Source organism: Poeciliopsis prolifica, unplaced genomic scaffold, assembly GCF_027474105.1.
Source record: "Poeciliopsis prolifica strain line A6 unplaced genomic scaffold, Auburn_PproV2 SCAFFOLD018, whole genome shotgun sequence".
NCBI lineage: Eukaryota > Metazoa > Chordata > Actinopteri > Cyprinodontiformes > Poeciliidae > Poeciliopsis > Poeciliopsis prolifica.
In genome coordinates this window covers 5,533,405-5,554,643 of record NW_026562393.1, presented here as the reverse complement: position 1 = coordinate 5,554,643, position 21,239 = coordinate 5,533,405, and the positions used below count along the sequence as shown (strand labels likewise).

At 38.6% G+C, this 21,239-nt stretch overlaps 2 protein-coding genes across 2 annotated transcripts in view; both read left to right on the top strand.

Annotated features, from left to right (window-relative positions):
* The first annotated feature begins 8,381 nt into the window (after positions 1–8,381).
* Positions 8,382–11,720, top strand: btbd17a (BTB (POZ) domain containing 17a). The gene is made up of 3 exons (XM_055042469.1): positions 8,382–8,499; positions 9,274–9,565; positions 9,988–11,720. Exons 1-3 carry the CDS (start codon positions 8,421–8,423, stop codon positions 11,060–11,062), a joined length of 1,446 nt encoding a protein of 481 aa, XP_054898444.1. The 5' UTR covers positions 8,382–8,420; the 3' UTR covers positions 11,063–11,720.
* A 632-nt stretch (positions 11,721–12,352) lies between these two features.
* map2k6 (mitogen-activated protein kinase kinase 6) overlaps positions 12,353–21,239 on the top strand; it is a 32,264-nt gene continuing 23,377 nt past the window's right edge. The window contains exon 1 of the mRNA XM_055043144.1: positions 12,353–12,717. Coding sequence (XP_054899119.1) covers positions 12,558–12,717 — 160 coding nt within the window. The 5' untranslated portion in view covers positions 12,353–12,557. The remainder of the gene's footprint in view (positions 12,718–21,239) is intronic.

The following is a 21,239-nucleotide window of genomic DNA, read 5'->3' as shown; positions in this document are numbered from 1 at the left end:
CACTGTCTTATTTGTCACTTTTGTTTATCAGTTTTTGTTTATTTTGATGCGGTAAAGCATCAATTTAATTGAGAACTTCTTCCTCTGTCCTCCTCAGTCTTCATATCAAATCAGTATCATTATCACAAGCACAAAGTTTTATTTTGGACGAAATAATGGAAAGAATTCTGTTACATTTGTTGCAAAAATGTCAGTGAAATCTTTAAATCAAAAAGAAATTCTTTGAACTAGAAATTATGCTAAAAGAAAGAAAGAAACAAAGATCAAATTTGTTGATAAAATAAATTTATCATAAACTAGATAGGTTTTCCATCATCATAGGAAAATATTGTCAAGTAAATAAATAGGTAACCTGATATTGTGGTTTATTGCATGTTGAACCTCACTGTTGTTTCATCCAATCTAAACACTATACAATTTACATACAGTCAGTTAGAACTATATCACTTAGAAGCCTGACAATTAGAAAACAAATTCTGTAAAATTTTTATATCTATGTCTCTGAAAATACCTTATTCAGTTGTGCTTCATAATTTAAATGTATACAATCGTAAGAAAAGTCTCAATTTAGTTTTTCTAAAATGAGAATCACCTGTAGGCACATTTGGGTGGCTTTTCAAAAAAGGCAGAATCAAAGATGTCAGAGGAAAAAGATATGTTGACCTTTTCAGAGACATGAATTAAGATGTCTATAGTAAAAGATCCAGATACTCTCTTGACTGTCTGAAGTGATGGGTACATGGTTTCCTGTCTTGTGTCAGGAGAAAGGAACTGAACAGGAGACAGCTCCTTCAGCTCAGGTTTATATTTAATCAAAACCTGGAACACATTAAAAACATCGCTAATGCCGACTGTCAATGGAAAGATGAAATTTTAGAAATATTTCAGCTGAATAGCTAAACATTGAAAGATAGAGGCTTTTAATGATGTAATAAGCACAAAGAAATGTTAAAGAAATAAAACGAATCTTTGGTGGGGTTTTGTGCTGCCTTATAACATGAATGGGAGGACAATGACACAGAAAATGATCCAAAATAATGCTATTTTGTCAAGAAGATACAAATGAGATTTTCTGTTATTTTGGTGTGAGAATAATGTCATGCTGCATGTTTTTAAAGTGGGACTAAAGCAGAGTGGAAGGAAGCAGATGATTTTGAAATATTTAATGAAACATTACTGAAAAGGCAAACTTAAAAAATTCATAAATCCAAAGCTGAACAAAAATAAACCCTGAAAAAAAAAACCCAGGAGACACAATGAGAAATCAGGAAAACTTCAAAAAAAAACTTTGGAGATTAAACAGAGAAAAGATGGGAGGAGACATGAGGATCCGGCAGGAAGTGAGTGAGAATGAGAGGCTTAAATGGTGGGGAGGTTGAATGCTGAACAAGAGTTGAGGGAGCAGGAGGCAGATTGAGGAGGCAGAGAAAGAAAGTGTAAGAGGCTTGAGGAAGAGTACAAAGAGGAACAATGAATAATAATAAACACTAAAGAATAACTGAACTAAAAAAGAAAACTAGTAAAACTATAGTAACACAGAATAACTATAAGAAATCAACATAAGTAGAAACAATACAAAGAACTGAAATAAAGCAAAACAGGAACATACCTGTATCCATGTATGCAGGTATTTTAGTCCAGTTTGCCATAAATATTCCAAGAACTGTGAATATATGAGAACGTCTTTCAACACCTAAATAGTACAAAGGCATTAAGTTTTATATATACAAAACAAAAGTGTTGACAAGATGTTGACAAAAATGTCAACATCTTAGACTAGGTTTTCCTCTGAGGCATTCAAGCTTAACGCTCAGTGAGGAGCTGCATTAAATAAGAGGAAGTCTGAGCTTGGAGTTGTTCTTTTTTGGCTTTGAAGCATTTATTAAACAAAATAAAAATAGGCAAAATGTGGAGGTAAAAGTAAATGAAAATGTCACAGATACTGCACGAATGATTTTACTACGTCAGATAGGGGTATAATAAAAGTAGTCAAACATCGAGAATGTAAAACCCTGAAACAGAATGATGAATACCTTCAATAAATGAAAATCAGAAACATTTGGATTTAATTTTTATTATATAAAATAAGGTATGTATATAAATTAAGTAAATGAATTCATATTTACAATGCAATGTGCACAAACAAAAAAACGTGTTATTTGCCCTGAGATTGGGACACAATGGTGTGTAATGTCCTCTGGGAGCGACAGCCTGCAGCAGCTTTCTAATTTCTCTCACGTATTCTTTGCAGCATTTGAAGCTAACATGATTACATGGTAGGAAATCGGCACCATCAGTAGATCTGGGAGCTGAGTTGTTGTTCTTAGCAAGACAAATGTCTCCTTAATTTAACTAAACTCTTAAAGGAAGCACGTCTCAGGGCAGCAAATTGTTGATGATAGCAGAGCTCCAAAGCAAACAGCGCGTCAAACAAGCAGATCTGAACACCTAATTCATCTAAAGTGTGCTGAGAAACCATTTAAAAACCTGGTCTGTATGAGAGCTTGCTTTGAGCCAACATGGCTGACCCTCGCCTTACAGTCGCATATCAATGTGTGTTTATCTGACATACACTATTATAGATGTGATCTTGCCCTGCAGCAGAGGTCGGTCAGCCCAATAATGAAGCATGCAGCAGATGATAATGCACAGTCACAAATCTTTGCCAATCAGAAGAAGGAAAAGAAATACATGTTTCTCTCCTTTTATAAATCGGAATAACAACGCCAACAACAAAAAAAAGCAACATCTTAGACTAGGTTTTCCTCTGTATAATGCATTTGTAAAGTTTGACTAATGGTGGTTCATTTTCCGTCAGTGTTGAAAATGATCTTACTTTTCAACACCCCATTCATGCAAACCACTGTCTTTAAATAAAAGCAGAGTAGAAGTGTCAGACCAGTGGTGTTGCCAGAGACAGAGGTATAAGCTAATCTCTAGCCAACAGCTGCACAGCATAATGCTGCTACTCCCAAGATTCACCGTAGGGCAAGTGCTTTAAGGATGATGGGAATTATTGTTTTTAATCTACAAAAAGTGATTTGCATTGACAACATACCCCTTGTCAGCTAATCAATGAAAGAAAAATAAGATAAAATTGGGGATATATCTGTAAATCTTATTATAAAATGAAATTAATTGAAAAATAATTTTAAATCTGAGGAATTTGGGCTGTTTTTGTATAATGTAGTAAAAAAAAAGGCCCATAACTACACATTCTCACTTTCTGACATAAACCTTGCTGACTGTTGCGCAACTGGAATAACCAAAATGATTCATATTTTCTAGATGCCTGAAAATTAAGTGTGAAAATTAAGTATGTAATTGCTGGAAATCAAACTGCATTTTAAAGTTTGCCAGATGGTAGTGGATAAGTTCAGTTAAAATATGTTTCAGTTAAAGTAAGGTGTTAGATAACACTTCACTTTAACCTTGCAGCAACAACTTCTAATTCATTTTTGACCAAATGAATACATTTGGGTTCAGAATGTCCTGTAACCACTGCTGTGTAGGTTCTGTTTTTAGACTAACAAAAACATTTTTGATAATGTTTATGCATATAAAGACTCCAGAGTGTATGTCCTAATTAAAGTAGCAGAATCTGATATTTTACAGTTGGCCTAGAGACAGACTAGCTGGACAAATTCTAGCTTCTGCTTCAGTCATTATTCTCACTAGTGCTTTTTTGGTCTTCATCATTTTCTGTCCTTGAGTCTTATTTTTCCCAATGTTAATCCTAAGCTCCATTTTTCCTGAAAGTGCAGTCCCAGATCACAGCTTCTACGCTTCGTTTTGCTGCTGCGTCTAAACCACCGAGGCGCACACACAGTTCTCAGTTGCTCTGCCACATGAAAATTAATCTCTGCAAATAACTCAGAAAAGCTTAAAAGACAACAAAATCCATTAGATCTAGATCTGGTTTCATCTAGGTGAAAAAAGAAACCAAAATTTGAAGAAAAAACTTGATGAGCTTTAGAAAGCCAGCAGAGTCATAAAAAAAACACTTTAAAGGATCAGAAAGTCTGGCTTTTTAGAAGCAAAATGAAAGGAAATGATGAAGCTTTAAATGTGGCTTTTCCATGTAGTGCTTCTGTAATTACATTTTTTTAAATTTGTCTAATTAACTTGTCATTCAACTTTGATAAATTCATGCCAAACCATTTTCAGCAGAAGATCAGAGTCTAATTTATTTTAGATATTTAATCATCAGAAGACTGTGTTCAAGGATGTAAGATTTGTAACGTCAGAATTTCCTCCCTTTGTCTGTCTGCAGCTAATTTTATATCAAGCCTTTACCCGCATGAAGCTATGAAAGAAATACAGCTGCTAGAGGACTGAAAAACAAAACAACCCAGAAAGCAGAGCTCAAAGAAGCAACTGAGTGAGATGAAGTGATGCTGTGGCAGGGCTCGTCTCACAGGTCACCCTGAGTCTGGACGTCTGGCATAGTCTCATCTCCAAACTGTCCTGGTGTGCAACCGTCCCGCAACAAGATACTCTGTAACCTGAACAGTATTACAGACAAACAAATTACCTCCAATCAGACACTCACTTTGACGGCTTGCTCTGTGTTTGGCAAACCAATTGCAGTGAAAATGTCTTGCGTATATTTATGTTTTACTCCTGGTTTTTATTAATCTTCACAGTCCTGTCGAAAAACTGTGTGCAGCCTTAGAGATTTCTTTTCTTTTTGCTTCTCTGTTGACTTGTGTATACACTGAGAATAGTTTGAGTAATAGCTTTAAAACATTCAATTTTCGTTTTCTTTTAGAATTTTAGCACCTGATCGGCCATCGTATCCAATTGATTGGTGCATCTATTATCTTATGCAATGCTTTAAAACTGTGTTTCCACCCTTTGAGATTTTAAAAGTCTTTTAGCTTATCAAACAACATATGGCATCAAACAAAGACAACATAATTAAATAAAAAGTATGGTTTTCAAATTATGATTTAATTTTCTAAGAGAAAACAACAAAAGGAAACCTATGCACCAATAAAAGTATAGGTACAGTTCAGAGCCAAAATCAGAGTGACTCACTTTGTGGACAAGGAACAGGCAATGGTCAGGAGGTCAGGAGTGAGAAAATAACAAGTCAGGTACACAATCTCCTGATTGTGTACCTGACTTGTTATTTTTCTTGCTCATTTGAAAAGGATAACAACAGCCAAACTCACACAGAGTGAGCGCAGCTGGAGTTTACAAAGACAGCAGGACAGGTGAGAACAACCAGCAACCAGCAGGAGAAGAGACATAGGTGAGATTAATGAGTTAATCAGCACATAAGAATGGTGGAGAGGAGCATTATAAATCATGGCAGAAAATTGGGACAAAAAGGCAAATGTTAATCACTCACTTTAATAACGTACATCCTTTTTAAGCATAAAATACATACAAAAAAGAGCTGCGACTTTATTTTATCATGATTTTAAAGATCTATAAAACTTTTCGTGTAGCTTGTAAAATTTATATGTTTTGAAATCTCTAAACTTCCATGTGCATATCCAGTTTGGATTTCCTGTTTATTTCAATAACCTGTTCATAAAACTTCTTGGCGATCTTGCACTTGGTTCTTTACAGAGGAAACTCAAAGTCTACACACACTTTTGAAAATGTCTGACTTTTGAGAGAGGACCAGGATAGTAATTTAAAAACTTTTTTCCACATTCATATTGAAATGTATCTTGTAATTGAACTAAAAATCTAATTTGTTCTTCACATTCTTTATAAAGTGCCTGGTTCTATTTTATACATATCATTTTCCTTTTTTCCTCTTGAGAAAATGGATAATTTAGCAACAACAACAAAAAACAAATAGCTACTTTACAAACGTTCTAAGAAGTTGCTGAGACTGGCTGACTAAATCAGTGGGGAACTGACTAAACCATGTGCCCTGATAGAGGAACGTACTTCAAAACGGGAACTGCTGAAGGAGGGGAAAGAGTGCTGAGAGTAAGACAAAAAATCAGAAAGCAGAAGATGTTATGGAAACAATCATGTCACTGTCCATTCTGTAAACTTTTATAATTTTGTGGTGATCCCATATTTTTTTTCTGCATTGTTACTGATTCAATCCACAAAAAGACTCCATTCTGACTATCAGCTGACCTTTAAATGTAGCCTAGCTGCCTATTAATAAGAATACGAATAAGATACTAAGCAATCATTTGCTTCGTTATCCTTGTCCAGTCACAATCAGACTGCCCTCTACTGGAAGAAACATGTAAATGCAATTTGCAAAATGTCAGAAGGGCGATTTTTGGTACACGCTGACTGTTACTGTTCTCTCATTGAATTACCAGACAACATAAAGACTTTTTTTTTTTAAATAATGATTAAACTTATTATGAATTCACCACTGGGGACCCCAGGACCTAAATGGGTCCTCATGGCAACTTTTGAGGCAAGAGTTTTGCCTGTGTTAATGATAATGAAATGAGTTTGCCTGAAGATGAATGGTTTGGTTCAGTTTTAAGATCTTTTCCTATACTTTACATCTCATCACAGTTTAAATGTAGCACATGAATTGCACGCATTGGACGCTGATATTGAATGTGTCTATTTCGTTGTTCACTGATTTAAGCAATCAGCGAACAGCTACATGAACTCTGACACGCTTTACATCAATGTTAAGGGTTCAACACTGACAAACATCAGCAGAAATGAGTCATATACTGTGTTTGTGGGCATAAACATCCTATTGAAAACAGTTGAGTTGAATGAAAATGACATTGGGACAATATTGATTGTATATCTCACTGCCCTTTCTAATGAAGCATTTTGTAGCCTGAAGCTGGGAATAAATTGCATTTGACAGAAGTGTCACGCTCATCAGTGGAACTGGGTGAACACACTGACACAAATAACTGAATAAAGAACACACATCCAGCTGGGTGCTCTGTCCAGCCTCTGTTACAGTTTATTGTTGAATCAGGATATTGTTAAGACTGATTTTTCAAAAGTTTAATAAAAACAACACAGAAATGTTGTCCATGTATATACAGTTAGTCCCCTGCAATATGTTGAGAAAATACAGATAACAAACTTGGGAAATAAAAGGAATCATACCATAAAACCTGACAGTAAAGAATTAATCTCTGTGGTAAACTTTTATTTTTTCCATTGGTTTTGTCAAAAAGTTTGACTATTCTGCCCAAAAACTGCCTGCAGGTTGTCATTGTTTCTTTTATGGCCTTGTCCCTCAATTTATGTCATGCACTTTTGAAAAAAAAAAAGAAAAAGAAAAGAATCAGGCTTCAGAAGCTCAAAGTGAAGTAGTAAAAAACAACCCTTGATGTTTAAACTCAAGTAAACCTGAGCACATTTCTCCAACCTTGAGTTCCCCCCACTGGCTTCAAGTATGCGAGCGAATTCTTTTATTTGTGTTTTTTTTAAGTCTCTTAATAATGTTGCTTCTTTTAATCTGTCTGAACTGCATCACCCATATGTTGTGTCTGGTTAACTCAGACCAGGAGACCAAATGCTTGTTGTTGTTTCAAAGATATTATGAAAACTGAATGGAGAAAGAGCTTTTTTTTTTGCAGCACCTAAACAATGGAAAACGTTTTTTGTCATTTTCATATCATTATAAGACACACTTGTGCTCCATGGCCTTAAACCAAATTAGATTTTTTTTTTCTTCTGACTTTTGCCTTTCATTTTGGTAAGCTTTGTATATTGGTAAGCTTTACCATTGTTTTTAAAGTTCTTAATCAAGCAAGTAATGGGTTACAATTGATGATTAAGGCCTGTTTTGCCACAGGAACAAAGTGCCCTGCAGTCATTCAACTGACCATAAACTCCTCTTTATGTTAGCGCAATCTAGATTGAAATGTGAGGCCATCTGACAACTGAAGTTTTGACCAAACTGGGTCATCAATGGGATAATGAGTCCAAAACTAGCAGCAAATGTGGAGCAAAATGGGTAAAAAAGAAAAGAATCAACGTTTCAAAGATCAGTCGAAGTCCAGACCTTAATTTTGCATTGCCAGATCTTATGAGAAAAGCATAGAAATGATTGTCCTCAAATGTCAATGAACTGAAGCAATATTAAAGCAACAAGATGGAGCCAAAATCTTTGTCTAATGTCAAACAGAAACTGACTTCCTCAGAGTCATTGCTGTTAAACAAGATTTCTTAAAGCTGTTTCATTTTATTTGGAGTTAGTTAAACTTTCCTGATCCCCCTTTTAGAGAATTAAATCTCCTTGGGAGCCATCAACCTCATCAGATCAAACGATCAATGTCATTCAACCAGTATTGATGAGGAGAGAAAAGTTAGTCATAGTGGTGATCGTAGCATCAATTCTCGCATGTTTCCACCCACTAATCAATTATTGTAGCATTGTCTGTGCAGTTCTTCACACAGCCAGGCTCCAGGAATCAGAAGTCCAACTGCGGTGAGGACAGACAAGACAGAAGATGGCTCAACGGGCTGATCTCGTCCATGCTGGGATGTTGCTTCTGACCATGTGGCTGCAAGTGGAGGTGGCTGCTGCAGGTAAGCCACAACTAAAAAAATACCATCAGGAGAATCTGATTGAAAAGAACTGGGAAATATTACAAGTGGAAATTTTATGAGATATAAGAAATAAAATGAAATGGCAATAGAGGTCGGGGGAAATGAGGAATTTTATCTATTTCTTTAACTGAAAGTAGAGTAATTGGACTTTGAGTCTTTACAATCCAACACAAGAGATTCTATAACGACAATCATATTAAATACATTTAGAAAAAGATGTTAGGGGAATCATCTCCAAGGAATTAGTTAAACTTTCCTGCTCTGAAAGTAGCTCTGATTTCTGTGATTTTTTTTCACTCTATTTATAAAAGAATTTCTGCAGTCTGTGGGTTGACTCACCGGAACCTCACAGCCGGTGGGTGAGTTCACAATACGTTGTGTCTGCATGACGCTTGAGGAAGGACGTATGAGAATCAGAAAGAGGAAACTGAGTTTTTCTTGAAAAAAATCTACTCTGAAATCCCGGCAGCTACAGAAACAGCACAGTCCAACAGAGGAAAGGCTGCAGGAGGTGGTGCACTGAGACAAAGATTTAATTAAACATGACCCACAATCCTTCATTATCCACACAGCAAGTGCAGCTGGGCTGATCAATGCCATGGATTTTCATGATACTGTCCCACTATCTGCCCCAGTAAATAGTCACAGACAACTTGTTGGCAAGCTCTGAATGTAAGCTGTATTCTGAGGGTGACATGCACTAACTTCTCCAGTTCCTCCATTTCTTTTTTGGTCTTCCCTCTCTGGAAGCAGGTCTGCTGAAAGCTGACTTCGCCCAGGAAGGAGGCAGTGATGGCAACAACATCAGCCATTCCCAAACCCTGTTGCAGCGGCTGGAGGTCCTGCTGATTCAGGGGAATGGAAGTGACGTTTCTCTCCGTGTGGAGACGCCCAATGCTGACGAGGTGAAGGTGATCCAGGCTCACTCCCTGGTGCTCTCCCTGCAGAGCTCGGTGTTTGAGGAGATGCTGCTGAGCCGCAACAGCAGCACTATGGTGCTGAGAGAGAGCTCCGACTGCGCCGCTGTGTTTGACAAGTTCATCAGGTGAGGCTGGAGCTGTGAATCCCTACTGCATCCCACCATTAAAGTCAGACTGAGCTATCATGCCACCTACAGGGTTGTCCTATGCCCTACACCTAAGACAAATCAAAACCGATAGTCAGTCAAGCAAAAAATTGATGGGTGAGAGAAACTGTTGAGCTGGCCATTGAAAGAATTTAAGGTGCATTATGCTGTTTAGCAAGTTACTGTCATGGAATGCAAAGGCCACAAAGGCTACTCCCAGGAACAAACAGTGTATTTGTATCCCATGATTTAAACTGCAAAAAACATTTTTCTGAAAAAACTATTTATTACCTGTCCTGCAACAATTTCTGAAAGAAACATTTAAATATGTGAATAAGATTTGGTTGTTTTTTGGGTAACATTTGAAGATGTAAATCCCTTATACCTTTTTCTTTGTGCAGATATCTGTATTGTGGAGAGATTTCTCTTCGTCTTGACCAGGCAACACCTCTGCACAAGTTGGCCACCAAGTACCAAGTGCAGAGCCTCCAACAGGGCGTCACCAACTACATGACCCAAAATTTGGCCAGAGACTCTCCTTCTGGTCATGTGGCAGGCTGGTATGAATATGCCCTGCAGACAGGGGATGTTGTTCTGAGGGATAGTTGCCTGCAGTACCTGGCTTGGAACCTATCATCTGTGCTGCAGAGCGGGGAGTGGGTGTCTATCAGCAGTCAGCTGCTTATGACCCTGCTTCAGCGCTCCGATCTCGTCCTGCAGAGTGAGATGGAGCTCTTTGCAGCTTTAGAGGCCTGGATTATCCAGAATGAGCCCGATGGTTTGACGGCAGAGAACACATTAAGAGCTGTGCGTTATGCTATGATACCTCCGAAGGAGCTCTTCCGCCTTCAGACCCAGTCAACAGTCCTGGCTCGTTATCAGGAGTCAGTCCGTGACCTTCTGTACATGTCCTACCAGTTTCACTCTGCCTCGCCACTGCAGATGGCTAAATACTTTGACGTGAATTGTAGCCTCTTTGTCCCAAGAAACTATTTGTCTGCATTGTGGGGTTCACCTTGGATAATCAACAATCCGACCCGGGATGACCGCAGCACCAGCTTCCAAACTCAACTGGGGCCCAGCAGCCATGATGCCAGCAAACGAGTCACCTGGAATGCCCTGTTCTCACCACGCTGGTTACCTCTCAGCATGAGGCCCATGTACACAGAGAGCGGCGCCATGCAGCCGACACGTGTGGAAGGAGGGCGCCCTCGCATCATCATCACGCCAGCAACATCCAGTGCAGATTTTGCAGGAGTGAACTTCCAAAAGACAGTTCTTGTGATGGCTCAGCAGCATGGTAAGCTAGTTGTAAAGCATGTCTACAACTTCCACCAGAGCACTGAGGAAAACGGAGACTTCTTGGCCGAGGCTAATCTGTACAGGCGCACCTCTGAATACCTCATCGACAGCTCCCTCTTTCTCCATGTTGTGGTGAAACCACTTTACCAAACCCTCATAACCACCAAGAACTGACTACCAGCCCTCACTCATATCTGAATCCTCCTAGCTTGGTCTCTTGTTTGTCTTTTAACATAAAATTACTGTTTTCACTTGGCAACTAAGATTTTCAGTGTTCCGTCTTGTGGCTCAGTTCATGAGGGAAATCATGAACACGTGTCGTAGCTTGGTGCTATTTTCAGTTCTTGTACTGTCAAAACAAACCACATCAACAAATCCATCCAAACTGCTTGTAAGCCTTAAAAAAGAAATGTATGTGAATTAAAAACTAAAAAAAGAACAAAATGCATTTTTTCATGATTTTGTTGTGAATTATTGACAGTGTATTTGACAATGAGAAGAACCAAGAACATTCAGCAGTTTTCTTTCATCTAAATGTTATTTTGTTTCAGGTGCTATTAAATTTATGAGGCCAGAGAAAAAGTATTTGCTTTTTATGTTAACGGGTCATAAATAGGTGGTATCAGAAAATATATTTCTGATCAATAAATCATTAAATAATTGTTCTCTGGGCACCAAATCCCTAACCTAACTACTAGATTGTGGCTTTTCAATCTTTATTTCCTTCCTGTGTGAATCTGTTGATGTTCCAACACTTGATCATTTAGTTTGTTAAATTTATTGTTGCTTATATATGATTCATGTTACATACTAATAAAGACTTTTACAGTTTTGTGTGTCTTTGTGATTCATAAAAATACAGTGCTTTGCAAAAGTGTTCGTACCGGACTAAATAAACTAGTAAATTACTGTGAAGTGGAAGAAAAACGAATCATAATTCGTACTAATAAATGAAAATCTAAAATATTATATTACAAGCAGTGTATTTTAAAAGAAAAAAACCCATAACATCAGATTATGACAACATAATGAGGGAAATTAAGGTGAAAGCAATATCTTGGTAGAATATTTTTGTTCTGCTCGATAAAAATGAATGAACACAGCATTTTATTTTATTTGATCTTTTTCATGTTAGGATAATAAAAATTTACCGGTTTCATTTTACATGGGCGCAGTCTTAAACAAACCTAAAAAATATAAAACCATTTATTTATTTATTTTTTCTTTTTAGGCGATTTTGTTGTCGTTGTTTTTGCCGCCCCTTTTTATTTTATTCAATCTGATTAATTTTAAATTAAATAAACCGATTTTTAACTCGTCTTTGTTTTCCAAGCAGACTAGACTTGTAAAGTGAACTGCAATTGAGAAAACGTGGTTGTTGTGTGAAACGCAGCCAGCGAAGGCTTCGCGCCGTTTAAATCCCGCGACTCAGTTTCCCACAATCCTCTGCGGTCCAAGCAGGAAGAACGTTGTCTCGCAGGGGCTCACTCTGATCCAAGTTAGGAGCTTTCAGCTGCCAGCCTTGGCCCATCATGTAAGTGCTGCGGAGAATTCTTTGCAGCGCATTTGCAAAATTACCCGCTTTCCCGACGCCTGCGCGGGCTGTGCATCCGTACCCGCGCCCCGTGCACGGACACGCACGGCTCGGACCCAAGAAGGCTCCAGGTGCATGAAGATCGAGGCTTGTATTTTGCATCTTTGTTGCAAAGCAAGCCGCCGAAGCTCCAGTACGAGGGCGATGGAGGGAGGGAGCGAGAAAGAAGGCAAAGTCTTTTGTGCTTCCCCTCCCCCTCATCAAAGCAGAGGGGAAATGCCTCAGCCAAAGGGAGGTAAGAAAATGAAGCCGATCTGTGCAAAACTAGCCACATGCAATCACAGCTGCAAGGTTTGCAACGTGCACGGCTGCAGCCCGAGCACGGTCGGTGCATTTTAAAGTTACGAGGCTTAAGAGGGTCAGTTGCATTTCCTGTTTGAGATCTTCCTCTTTGCACAGTTCCTGGTAAGACGATGCTGTGTGTTCTCATACTGACGCTAATAGCAGCGCACAGGCTGGGGATGTTGGGCACAGTCACGAGAAAAGACAAGGACACTTGAACTCTTTATAGTCAACTCTGCACGAGTTGATGCAGGGTGCTCCAGGTAAATCCTTAGTGCCATGTCACGTCCAGGGCCAAAAAGTGTGCAGCTTTGGTGCAGGAGAGCTGCACACTCTGCAGCTGTCAGTGCTCAGATCTGTCTCTGCTTCTTAGAGACAAAATAATAATAATAATAATAATATATTTAAAAAATCTATAAATAGAAAATGAGCTTCAAGGAGGTGGAGAGCTGAAGAGCTGCATAGTCTTTTAAAAAAGTCTGCAGGGAAAGAGCGTCAGCTGCTGCTTTTATCCAGAAACTGGATATGAGTGAAACACCTGGGTGTCCACTGATGTGCAGCATGCTCAGCACACTTTGACCCCGAGCTCAGACAGCATGCAGTAACGCCTGAGCCCTGCAGCCGCCCAGTTCCTCCCTCAGGATCTACAGTGCAGGCAGTTTGCATGTAGCTCTGTGGAGGGGGGGACAGCTGCAGTAAATGCAGCTCAGGTCTTCTTTTTTTCCTATTCCTCCCCTCTCTGTGTTTCCCAGAAGTCCAAAGTGAGGCTGGTTTATTGCACAACGTGCAGAGCACACACAGATCACACACTCCAACTGCAACAGGCTGGTTGGGGGGAGGAGGGGTGGTTGTACAGGTAGAAGGGAGAAAGTCCCGGATGGTCAGGACTTGTTTATCGGCTACAGTCGAGTGTCCACCCACCTACACAGAGGAACTGTCTTGTTGCATCCGGCTCATCCTGTGACAAATAATGCACACGTTTTATTTATGTTCTTTACATGAGTGAGTCGGTCAGGGGCTTTCCTGAAAGCAGAAGTGGGTTTCAGTTGTCACTCGCTGACGTCGCTTGGTGCACGAGGCCGCTGTCATGCAGCCGCCTAATCTTTCACTTCAGATTTTTCTTTTATTTCAGATTTCATTTGCAGGTCTCTGAAACAACAAAATGGTGCTTGCGTTGAATGAAAATTGCTTCCACTGGTCACCTTTAGGCCAAACGGCTGCACATGTGAGACATTAACGGTTTCCAGCGACAAAAAGAGTTGGTCTGAGCAAAATGCGCTTAAAGATTTGTTGTCTGCAGCTCCTCCAGTGTAAGGAATTTCTTGCATTTCTCTGTTTGAGTAACTTTAAATGCTTTATACTTGACAAATGGTGGATTTTCTTGCATAGCTTTAATTTCAGTGGAAGCAGTTTGATTGAGCTATTACTGCTTTGCGGGTTGTCATCAGATTCTGATTCAAGCTAAATGCAAAGTCCTGGTCAGACATTCAGAAAAATATCAGAATTAGCTGGATTAAGAAATAATTGTTTTTTTTTTTTGCCACATTAAAGCAGTTGTTCATTATTTAATCCAGCTGATAAACAGTAGGAGCATTATGGACGTTAGTGTTGGAAACACAAATGTTGTGCCTCACAAAGATGAAAGGTAAAACGACGATGGGCCAAACTGTTGTACCAAAAAAAAGTTTAGATAGCATTGCTATTATTTAGAAGCATTCATACCTTAGTTTGCTAGCTCCTTTGTTCAATGTTCTTTTAAAAAGCTTAAGTGTATCGTAAAATATAGAGGATCCTGTATCAAAACAGAATTATTTTTGTTACTAAGATGCTAATTTAAAGATGCTTACATAAATAATAGCTAAGATTTTTATATTGATTTGTATTTAAAATTAAATTTGACCAATTAGTAGTGTTTGACTTATTAAATATATTAATTAAACATAAAAAAATAAATAAAAGGTGAACTGGAGCTCTGGTTTCAACTAAAGCACCAAACCTAGTATTTTATAAAGATACAAAAGTCACTAATGGTGCTGTCATAACTGCTTGTGGTGCATTATCAAAGAATTCAAAAAAATGACAACTGAGTGACATTATGGACCTATTTTATCCAACACCCCTCCCCCCCCCAAAATCTTGGTGTACACACTACAGTTGACTCTCCTCCCTATGTAGAAGTTTTATTTTTTTTGTATTTAATTTAATTTTTATCCTTTATTTTGCTGTTGTGGGAATGTGTGATGACTGCCACTACTTGTTACAAATGAATTGTCCTTTGGGGACTTGATAAACTGGAGTAAAAAATAAAATCTATGTAGTTTTGGATATTTTGGTTGAAATAGAGCTGCTTCATAGTCCTTATGCCAAAACAGCAGCAACATGTCTTCATACCACACTACAGAAGTCATCACTTTGCTTCATGATTTGTAGAACCTACAGGTAATAAAACCCGACAACTATTCATCCAGTTAAAGATTAATGTTTTGTAGTTGAAGGCCTTCAATGTTATAAAAAGTGGGGAATTTGAGTCTGGAAAATGTGAAGGAAGCCTAACGACATGGAGAGATGCTTACAGTTGCGTTTCTCTGGGATTGTTTGTGTTGTTCCTACAGTAGTTTTGCTCCACCTTGACATGCCCCATTCTGTTCTGCTTTTGTAATTTTCTATTTTTGAGACACTCAATTCTCAAGAATCAGGGGGACTGTCTTTGTGCGTTCAAGACTTTGTGAGCACAGAAAGCCTTGAATGATGGGTAGCCAACATGTGTTTTAGTATCTCATAAGAAAAAATTGCTCATCAAACTAAAGTCTCCATGGCTGAATGGCTGATTTGTGCTCAGCAGATTCATGAGTCACCAGATGGCTCACCTGTCTGACAGCTCTATGGCCTTTTTTTCAGTCATTTTAGACTTAATGAAGGGGTAGCGTATCTTTTTAAGCTTCCTCCTTATGCTTGTGCTCATCACTCATGGAGACTAATTTTAGGATTCAGTGGTATCATTTGACCGCTTCATCTCATCTGTCATAGAAGGCAAATAAAGCTACATGTTTGTTAAGAAAATATTGATAAATTGTGCAGCTTGAGTGCCATATTTAAAAGTAATGCCTCAGAAAAAATGGAGGGCATAAACCTGTAGGTTTCATACAATATTTACCGGGGATGGCTGTGCCTTTGCACATCCCTTAAATAGTTTTTACATGTTGTCACATTACATCTACAGGTTTTAATGTATTTTACTGGCACTTAATGTTTTGGAGCAGTATAAAATGGTGCCTAATTGTTAATTGGAAGGAAACTCACTCAGGGTTTTCTAAAATACAAAATGTTTTAGCCATTCTGAAATGTTTTGTAAATTCACTTACTTTTGCCAGTTACAGCTTCAGATCTCATTAAGAGACACTTTTTTTTGTGTGTGTAAAGTATCAATTTTCAACTTCCAACAGAATCTTAGTTCATTTTGGGTCTCAACTTTTCCTGAACCATTCAAACACATGAATATGCTTTGATCGAAACCAGGGGTCCGTAACCTGCTGCACCAGTCTCACACTTAGCTCTTTAATCTCTCCAAAGAGCCTCTTAATGACTTTGTCCAACACTGATACAGCGCTGACTAGTGTTTTTAAATGGGCAAGTAATAAAAAGGCTGATTATAACAGGTCTTCTATGTATTTTTTACTGAAAGGTCTGCTCAAAACAACATTGATAAATTGTTTTTCTCCATTTAGTATGCCTTTTCCCAATCAAGAAAATGTTTTTAACTCTATCTTTGTAAGAGACTTCTAAAGTTTTATCTTTAAAAGCTAATTATATAAACAAAATTATGGCTTGCTACAGACACAACAGATTTGTAAATTTTTTACATACATTTTACTGTATGTAAAATTGATAAACAATTTTACATACAGTTTACTCCAAAACTATTCACATCCCTGGCTACGAATAATTTTGACTTCTTATCTTCCACTTCACAGTTATGCATTGATTAGCGATGGTCTATTAAATGAAAGAAGTTTAAGTGTGTCCTTTGGTGCATCTGTGATGTATTTCTCATGTCTTCAAAACTGGTAACCTAAAAGCGAGACACATTCAAGCTTTGGGTGCCATCTGTTTTTGCTTTTAACTACAGAAATGTGGCTCTGAATCGGATTGGGTCTGATGTGGAATGAATGCACTGCAAAACTGAATAGTCTCTCTTGCACAATTATGTTGTGTGATAACTTACTTTCTGGACTGATTTAACAAAACTCATTTGGACATGAAGCACCAAAACTGCATGTGCTGCATTGCCTCTCTACCAGTTTAGTTTTACCTCAAGCTCTGTGCACAACAGCTGCCTCTTTCTGCAGCCCCAGTCTTGCACAATTACTGTGTTTGTCTGGCTATTTCAGCTGTTTTCACCAAATTTGATGGCCGTTGACAATGACTGTTGTGTAGTTGAGTGTAGTTCAAATGATCAACCACATTCAGACAAGAAATAATTGCTTCTTATTGTAGCAGTGGATTGCAGGGAACAAAAAGGTGTTCCTGTGACCGTGTGTGCAAGGCTGGAAGGGAGAGAGAGGCGTAAATTCAGGTGTTGTCGAAGTTGGCAGCAGGTTTCAGATTCTTGTTGCTTAGATGAGACAGAGGGTGAGGATCAGGGGAGGTGGAGTGTTACACCTTAGTAGGCCAAAAGAGTGGAAGTTAAGAGATGTAAATTGAGTGAGGAATGTAGCTGCTGCATGTCTTTATCCGTGTTGTTAAATTGAGACCGGACTAAATGATGATTTTCTGTGTTGGTTTTCTTTTTTCCAACGCAAAGCTGTACATTTTTTTTGAGCATAAGGTTTTCTGCAACATGATTCACACGTTTAAAAAAAAGAAAAAAAGCAAAAAAGTAGTAATGGAGGTTCCTAACTTTCATCCATCAAGCCATCCGCTTTCCCTCCCACTGCCCGATCTTCCCTGACCCTCTCCAACTCTTAGACATCCTTATATGCAGAAACTCTCTCCAGCTCCTCCTGGTGGATCTTGATGTTTTGCCAGGCAAGAAGTAATGCATAGTCCCTCCATTAAGTTTATGGAGCTGCCATACCATCTCTTCCCAGTATGTACCTAGCGATATACATGGAAAACCTCCACCTGGGGCCATCCAGGAAGTATTCTGATGAGGCCTTTTAATGATTTCAGCAGACTTTTGTTTCATGGGGAAAAGATGCTGTGCTATTCCAAACAAGATGACAGTTAGATGACACTCTATAGCCTGGTTACTCTGTGAAAGAAGCTAATTTCAACTGTTTTTATCCAGCTGAAATTTCATCTTTATATTTGGATCTTTATCTCCTCTACATCTATTTTGTATATTGTGAATTAAATACATCTAGAGTCTTTCTTTTTTGGCTAAGAGCCTTCTCCTTGACAGATTGATCTTTTCTGCAGATTCACCTTGATCCATCTTGTCCTCTCCTAATTAATTGTGCTGTCCTACATATGCGTGAAGAAAACACATACATTCTTAAGCTCCTCTGCTTTGGACTGAAATTTGCAATCAACAGTTCTTCAGTCTAACATCTCTGTTTTCCTCCAATTAGCACCTCACATCAGTAAAAGCCAAAAATCAGTTACACAATAAAAAAGAGACACTGTCTTGTTTTCTCAAGGAATCAGTAGCTGGTTTAAGAAGACAACCCTTCAAAAGCAGGCTATAAAAGATTGTCAGTATAATATAATGTGTTTATGTGTTATAAGGTGTTTTGTATGTTAAAAGTTAAAAATGATAGAGATAAGATTCAAAAAGCTGAGGGCACACAATCCCAGTCTTGACATATTTAGGAAAGAGGCATATTATTTTTATCTTACACAGGGTATTATGTCAAATTGACTCTTTTAAGCTTTACATCATGTTATAATCTTATTTTCTTATCAAAAACATGTTTGGACTGTTTGGATTCTTTCATGCATGTTTAAGAAAAACTTGAATTTCTGTCAGAACTTTGGGGTTATGCAAATAAATATTAGGATTATATGACGGGTGATATTTTTCTATTTGGAAATGTTTTCATTGAAATATGTCAATTAAGTCCCAATATAATTTATGGTCAATATGTGACCGTTTGGTTTATTTCAATAAGACCCTTCACTACTTACTTCAGGCTTATATATTCGAGTATATGTATGTGTTTTATTTATGTTATGTTAATAATAAGCTAGGTGACATTTTTGCATTATGCTCCATGCTTTTGTGGGTTTGTGAATACTTAAGTATAAAGCTGTAAAAAAAAAAAAAGTCTGCTCCCAGCTGATGTCATCTCCCACCCTCTCGTTTTTTTTTTTATCTGTCAGCAGAAAGTATTTGCAGTTAGGTTGGAGATAAAGTCCTATTTCCTGGTTGCATCCAGATCTGCTAAAAAAAAAAAAAAAATCAAACATGCTTGTTTGACTGCAGCTGGGTTTGAGTCAGATCGTTTTTCCTTTCTGCACTTGCAGACTCCAGTTTTCTTCCATTCTCAGACTAACAGATTTTTATGCTGACTCGTCCTTCCGACTGACCACAACAAGTCTAGATTGGCGCAACTTTCCCCAAATTGGAATCTGGAGTAAATTCAGGGGAAAAAAAAGTGTTGCATGACCCCAGCTTAAGGTGCTGAAAAGTGTTAAATTATAGTCAACTGTGAGACGTCTGTTTTTTGTCCATAAAGGAAAGACAGTGTTCTAATGTTATGGAAAAAGATGTAACCTAAACCAGCCACAAACGTGAGCATCTGTTGATTTCAAAGCAGCCGTCTGAATGAGTGAGTAAGCCATAATTGCAGGCTGCAGTGAAGTGACTCAGTCTGTAAAGTGTTTTTCATGCGAAGGCCGGATTGTTGATCATCATGAAAATGAAGACACTCTGTGTTCCTCACGCCTGCATAAAGCAATCAATGAAATGAGCTTTAGTATTTCTAATAAAAGGTGAGTTGAATAAAAATAGTTGAGTTTTAAATACACTGAGTTGTGACTTCAAAAAGCAATATCTGACTGACCTTTGGTCAGTTCAAGACTGTTCTTTTACCAGTAGGTTAGTTTTATTTAACTAAAATATACAATATCTGCAGGAAAATAAGTCATATTTCTAATTCAATGTATCACATTAGTTTCTAGCTACCATATCTGATAGGAGGCTAACCACATTAGTTTGCTTTTAGCTTTATGGTGTTAAGTTCACATCTAAATGCATCTGAATGTGTGATGCAGTACCTGGTCTGTTTATGAAGCCAGAGCACTTTTGGACAAAGAAGGCTTTCAAGTAAACACACTCTTAAACTTTCACACACAGAAATGCAAATTTGGGGCTTGTGAAGATTCACTTTCTCAACTGATTCAACTTATCTTCCATCAAAAAACACTTTTGCATGGAGATGATTAGTCCAGATGCAGAATAAAGGGCTCATTTAGTTGAAATGAGCTTCGATTCTAGCAGAGAACCGAAATGTTTTAGGATCCTTCTTCTTGTATTTTACTCACACGTTTAGTATTTCTACTACATCCAGTTTGGATTTGAAATCAAATCCCAGCAACTCCGTCAGATGTTCTTCCTGGTAAGCAGCAGAACCTTCTGTGTTAGTCATTTTGATCTGACTGCAAAGGAACTGCAGCATGAGCCAATGACAACATGATTCCCAAAAGAGCATCCAGCAGCTGTACCCTAAAGGAGCCGCCATCTTTGGAAGTGTAGAGTATCTCACAAACTGCCAGAGTCGGAGGGGGCAAACGGCCGAGGGCGCTGGCTGGAGTTATTTTCAAATCCTGCTCTGCCAATAGCCTCCCTCCCCTCTCTGTTTCTGTCTTTTTCCCCGTCCCTTCTTGAGTCTGTGTTTGCGATTTACTGCCTCCCTCCCTCTGTGATTGATCCATCTTCCTCCTGCTCTGTGGAATTCCATTGAGAAGCTTTGGGATTGTTTGAATTCCAGCTGGGGTGCATGTGTGGGTTAGCAGCTGGCACTGTGTGTCCCCAGTCATCTGGGCTCATTATCCAGCCAGGACATTGTCTGCCCTCACAGTTCCAGGCTTTCTGCCTGCACTGCCTATATTTCTGCAGCGCAAATCCCAGTGCCACCCTTTATTGTCAGTGCCAGCTTCCATCTCCAGCAGACTAAGAAGCCGACACACATACATGATGAGGCCGAATGCATGCATGCATGCATGCTTGACGGGCGTGGCAGAGACGAGGAGCATTGCTTCTCTTAGCTGTTACCTTCTCGCTGTCACTTCTTGGAACAATAGGTGCGTTCTTTGCGGGAAAGAGAGCTTCTCACCTTCCGCGTCTGTGCTGGTTTTGTTGGGAACAAGGAGTGTCCCAGCACAGATATCTCCTGTGGCCTCCCTCCGGCATTTCCCTGCATACTTGAGCTCGTGCTGGAAATTACTTGGAATTATTTGTTCTGCTGCTTTTAACTAACCCACACTCTCTGGCATGGTTTACTACTTTGATACCGAGTGCAGCAGAATGACCAC

What these genes read in the sequence shown, in the direction of transcription:
- btbd17a (XM_055042469.1), top strand. Translation starts at nt 8,421, where the DNA reads ATGGCTCAACGGGCTGATCTCGTCCATGCTGGGATGTTGCTTCTGACC. An exon ending in AGTGGAGGTGGCTGCTGCAG is followed by an intron (nt 8,500 to 9,273) that starts GTAAGCCACAAC and finishes CTCTGGAAGCAG; the next exon opens with GTCTGCTGAAAGCTGACTTC. An exon ending in GTGTTTGACAAGTTCATCAG is followed by an intron (nt 9,566 to 9,987) that starts GTGAGGCTGGAG and finishes TTCTTTGTGCAG; the next exon opens with ATATCTGTATTGTGGAGAGA.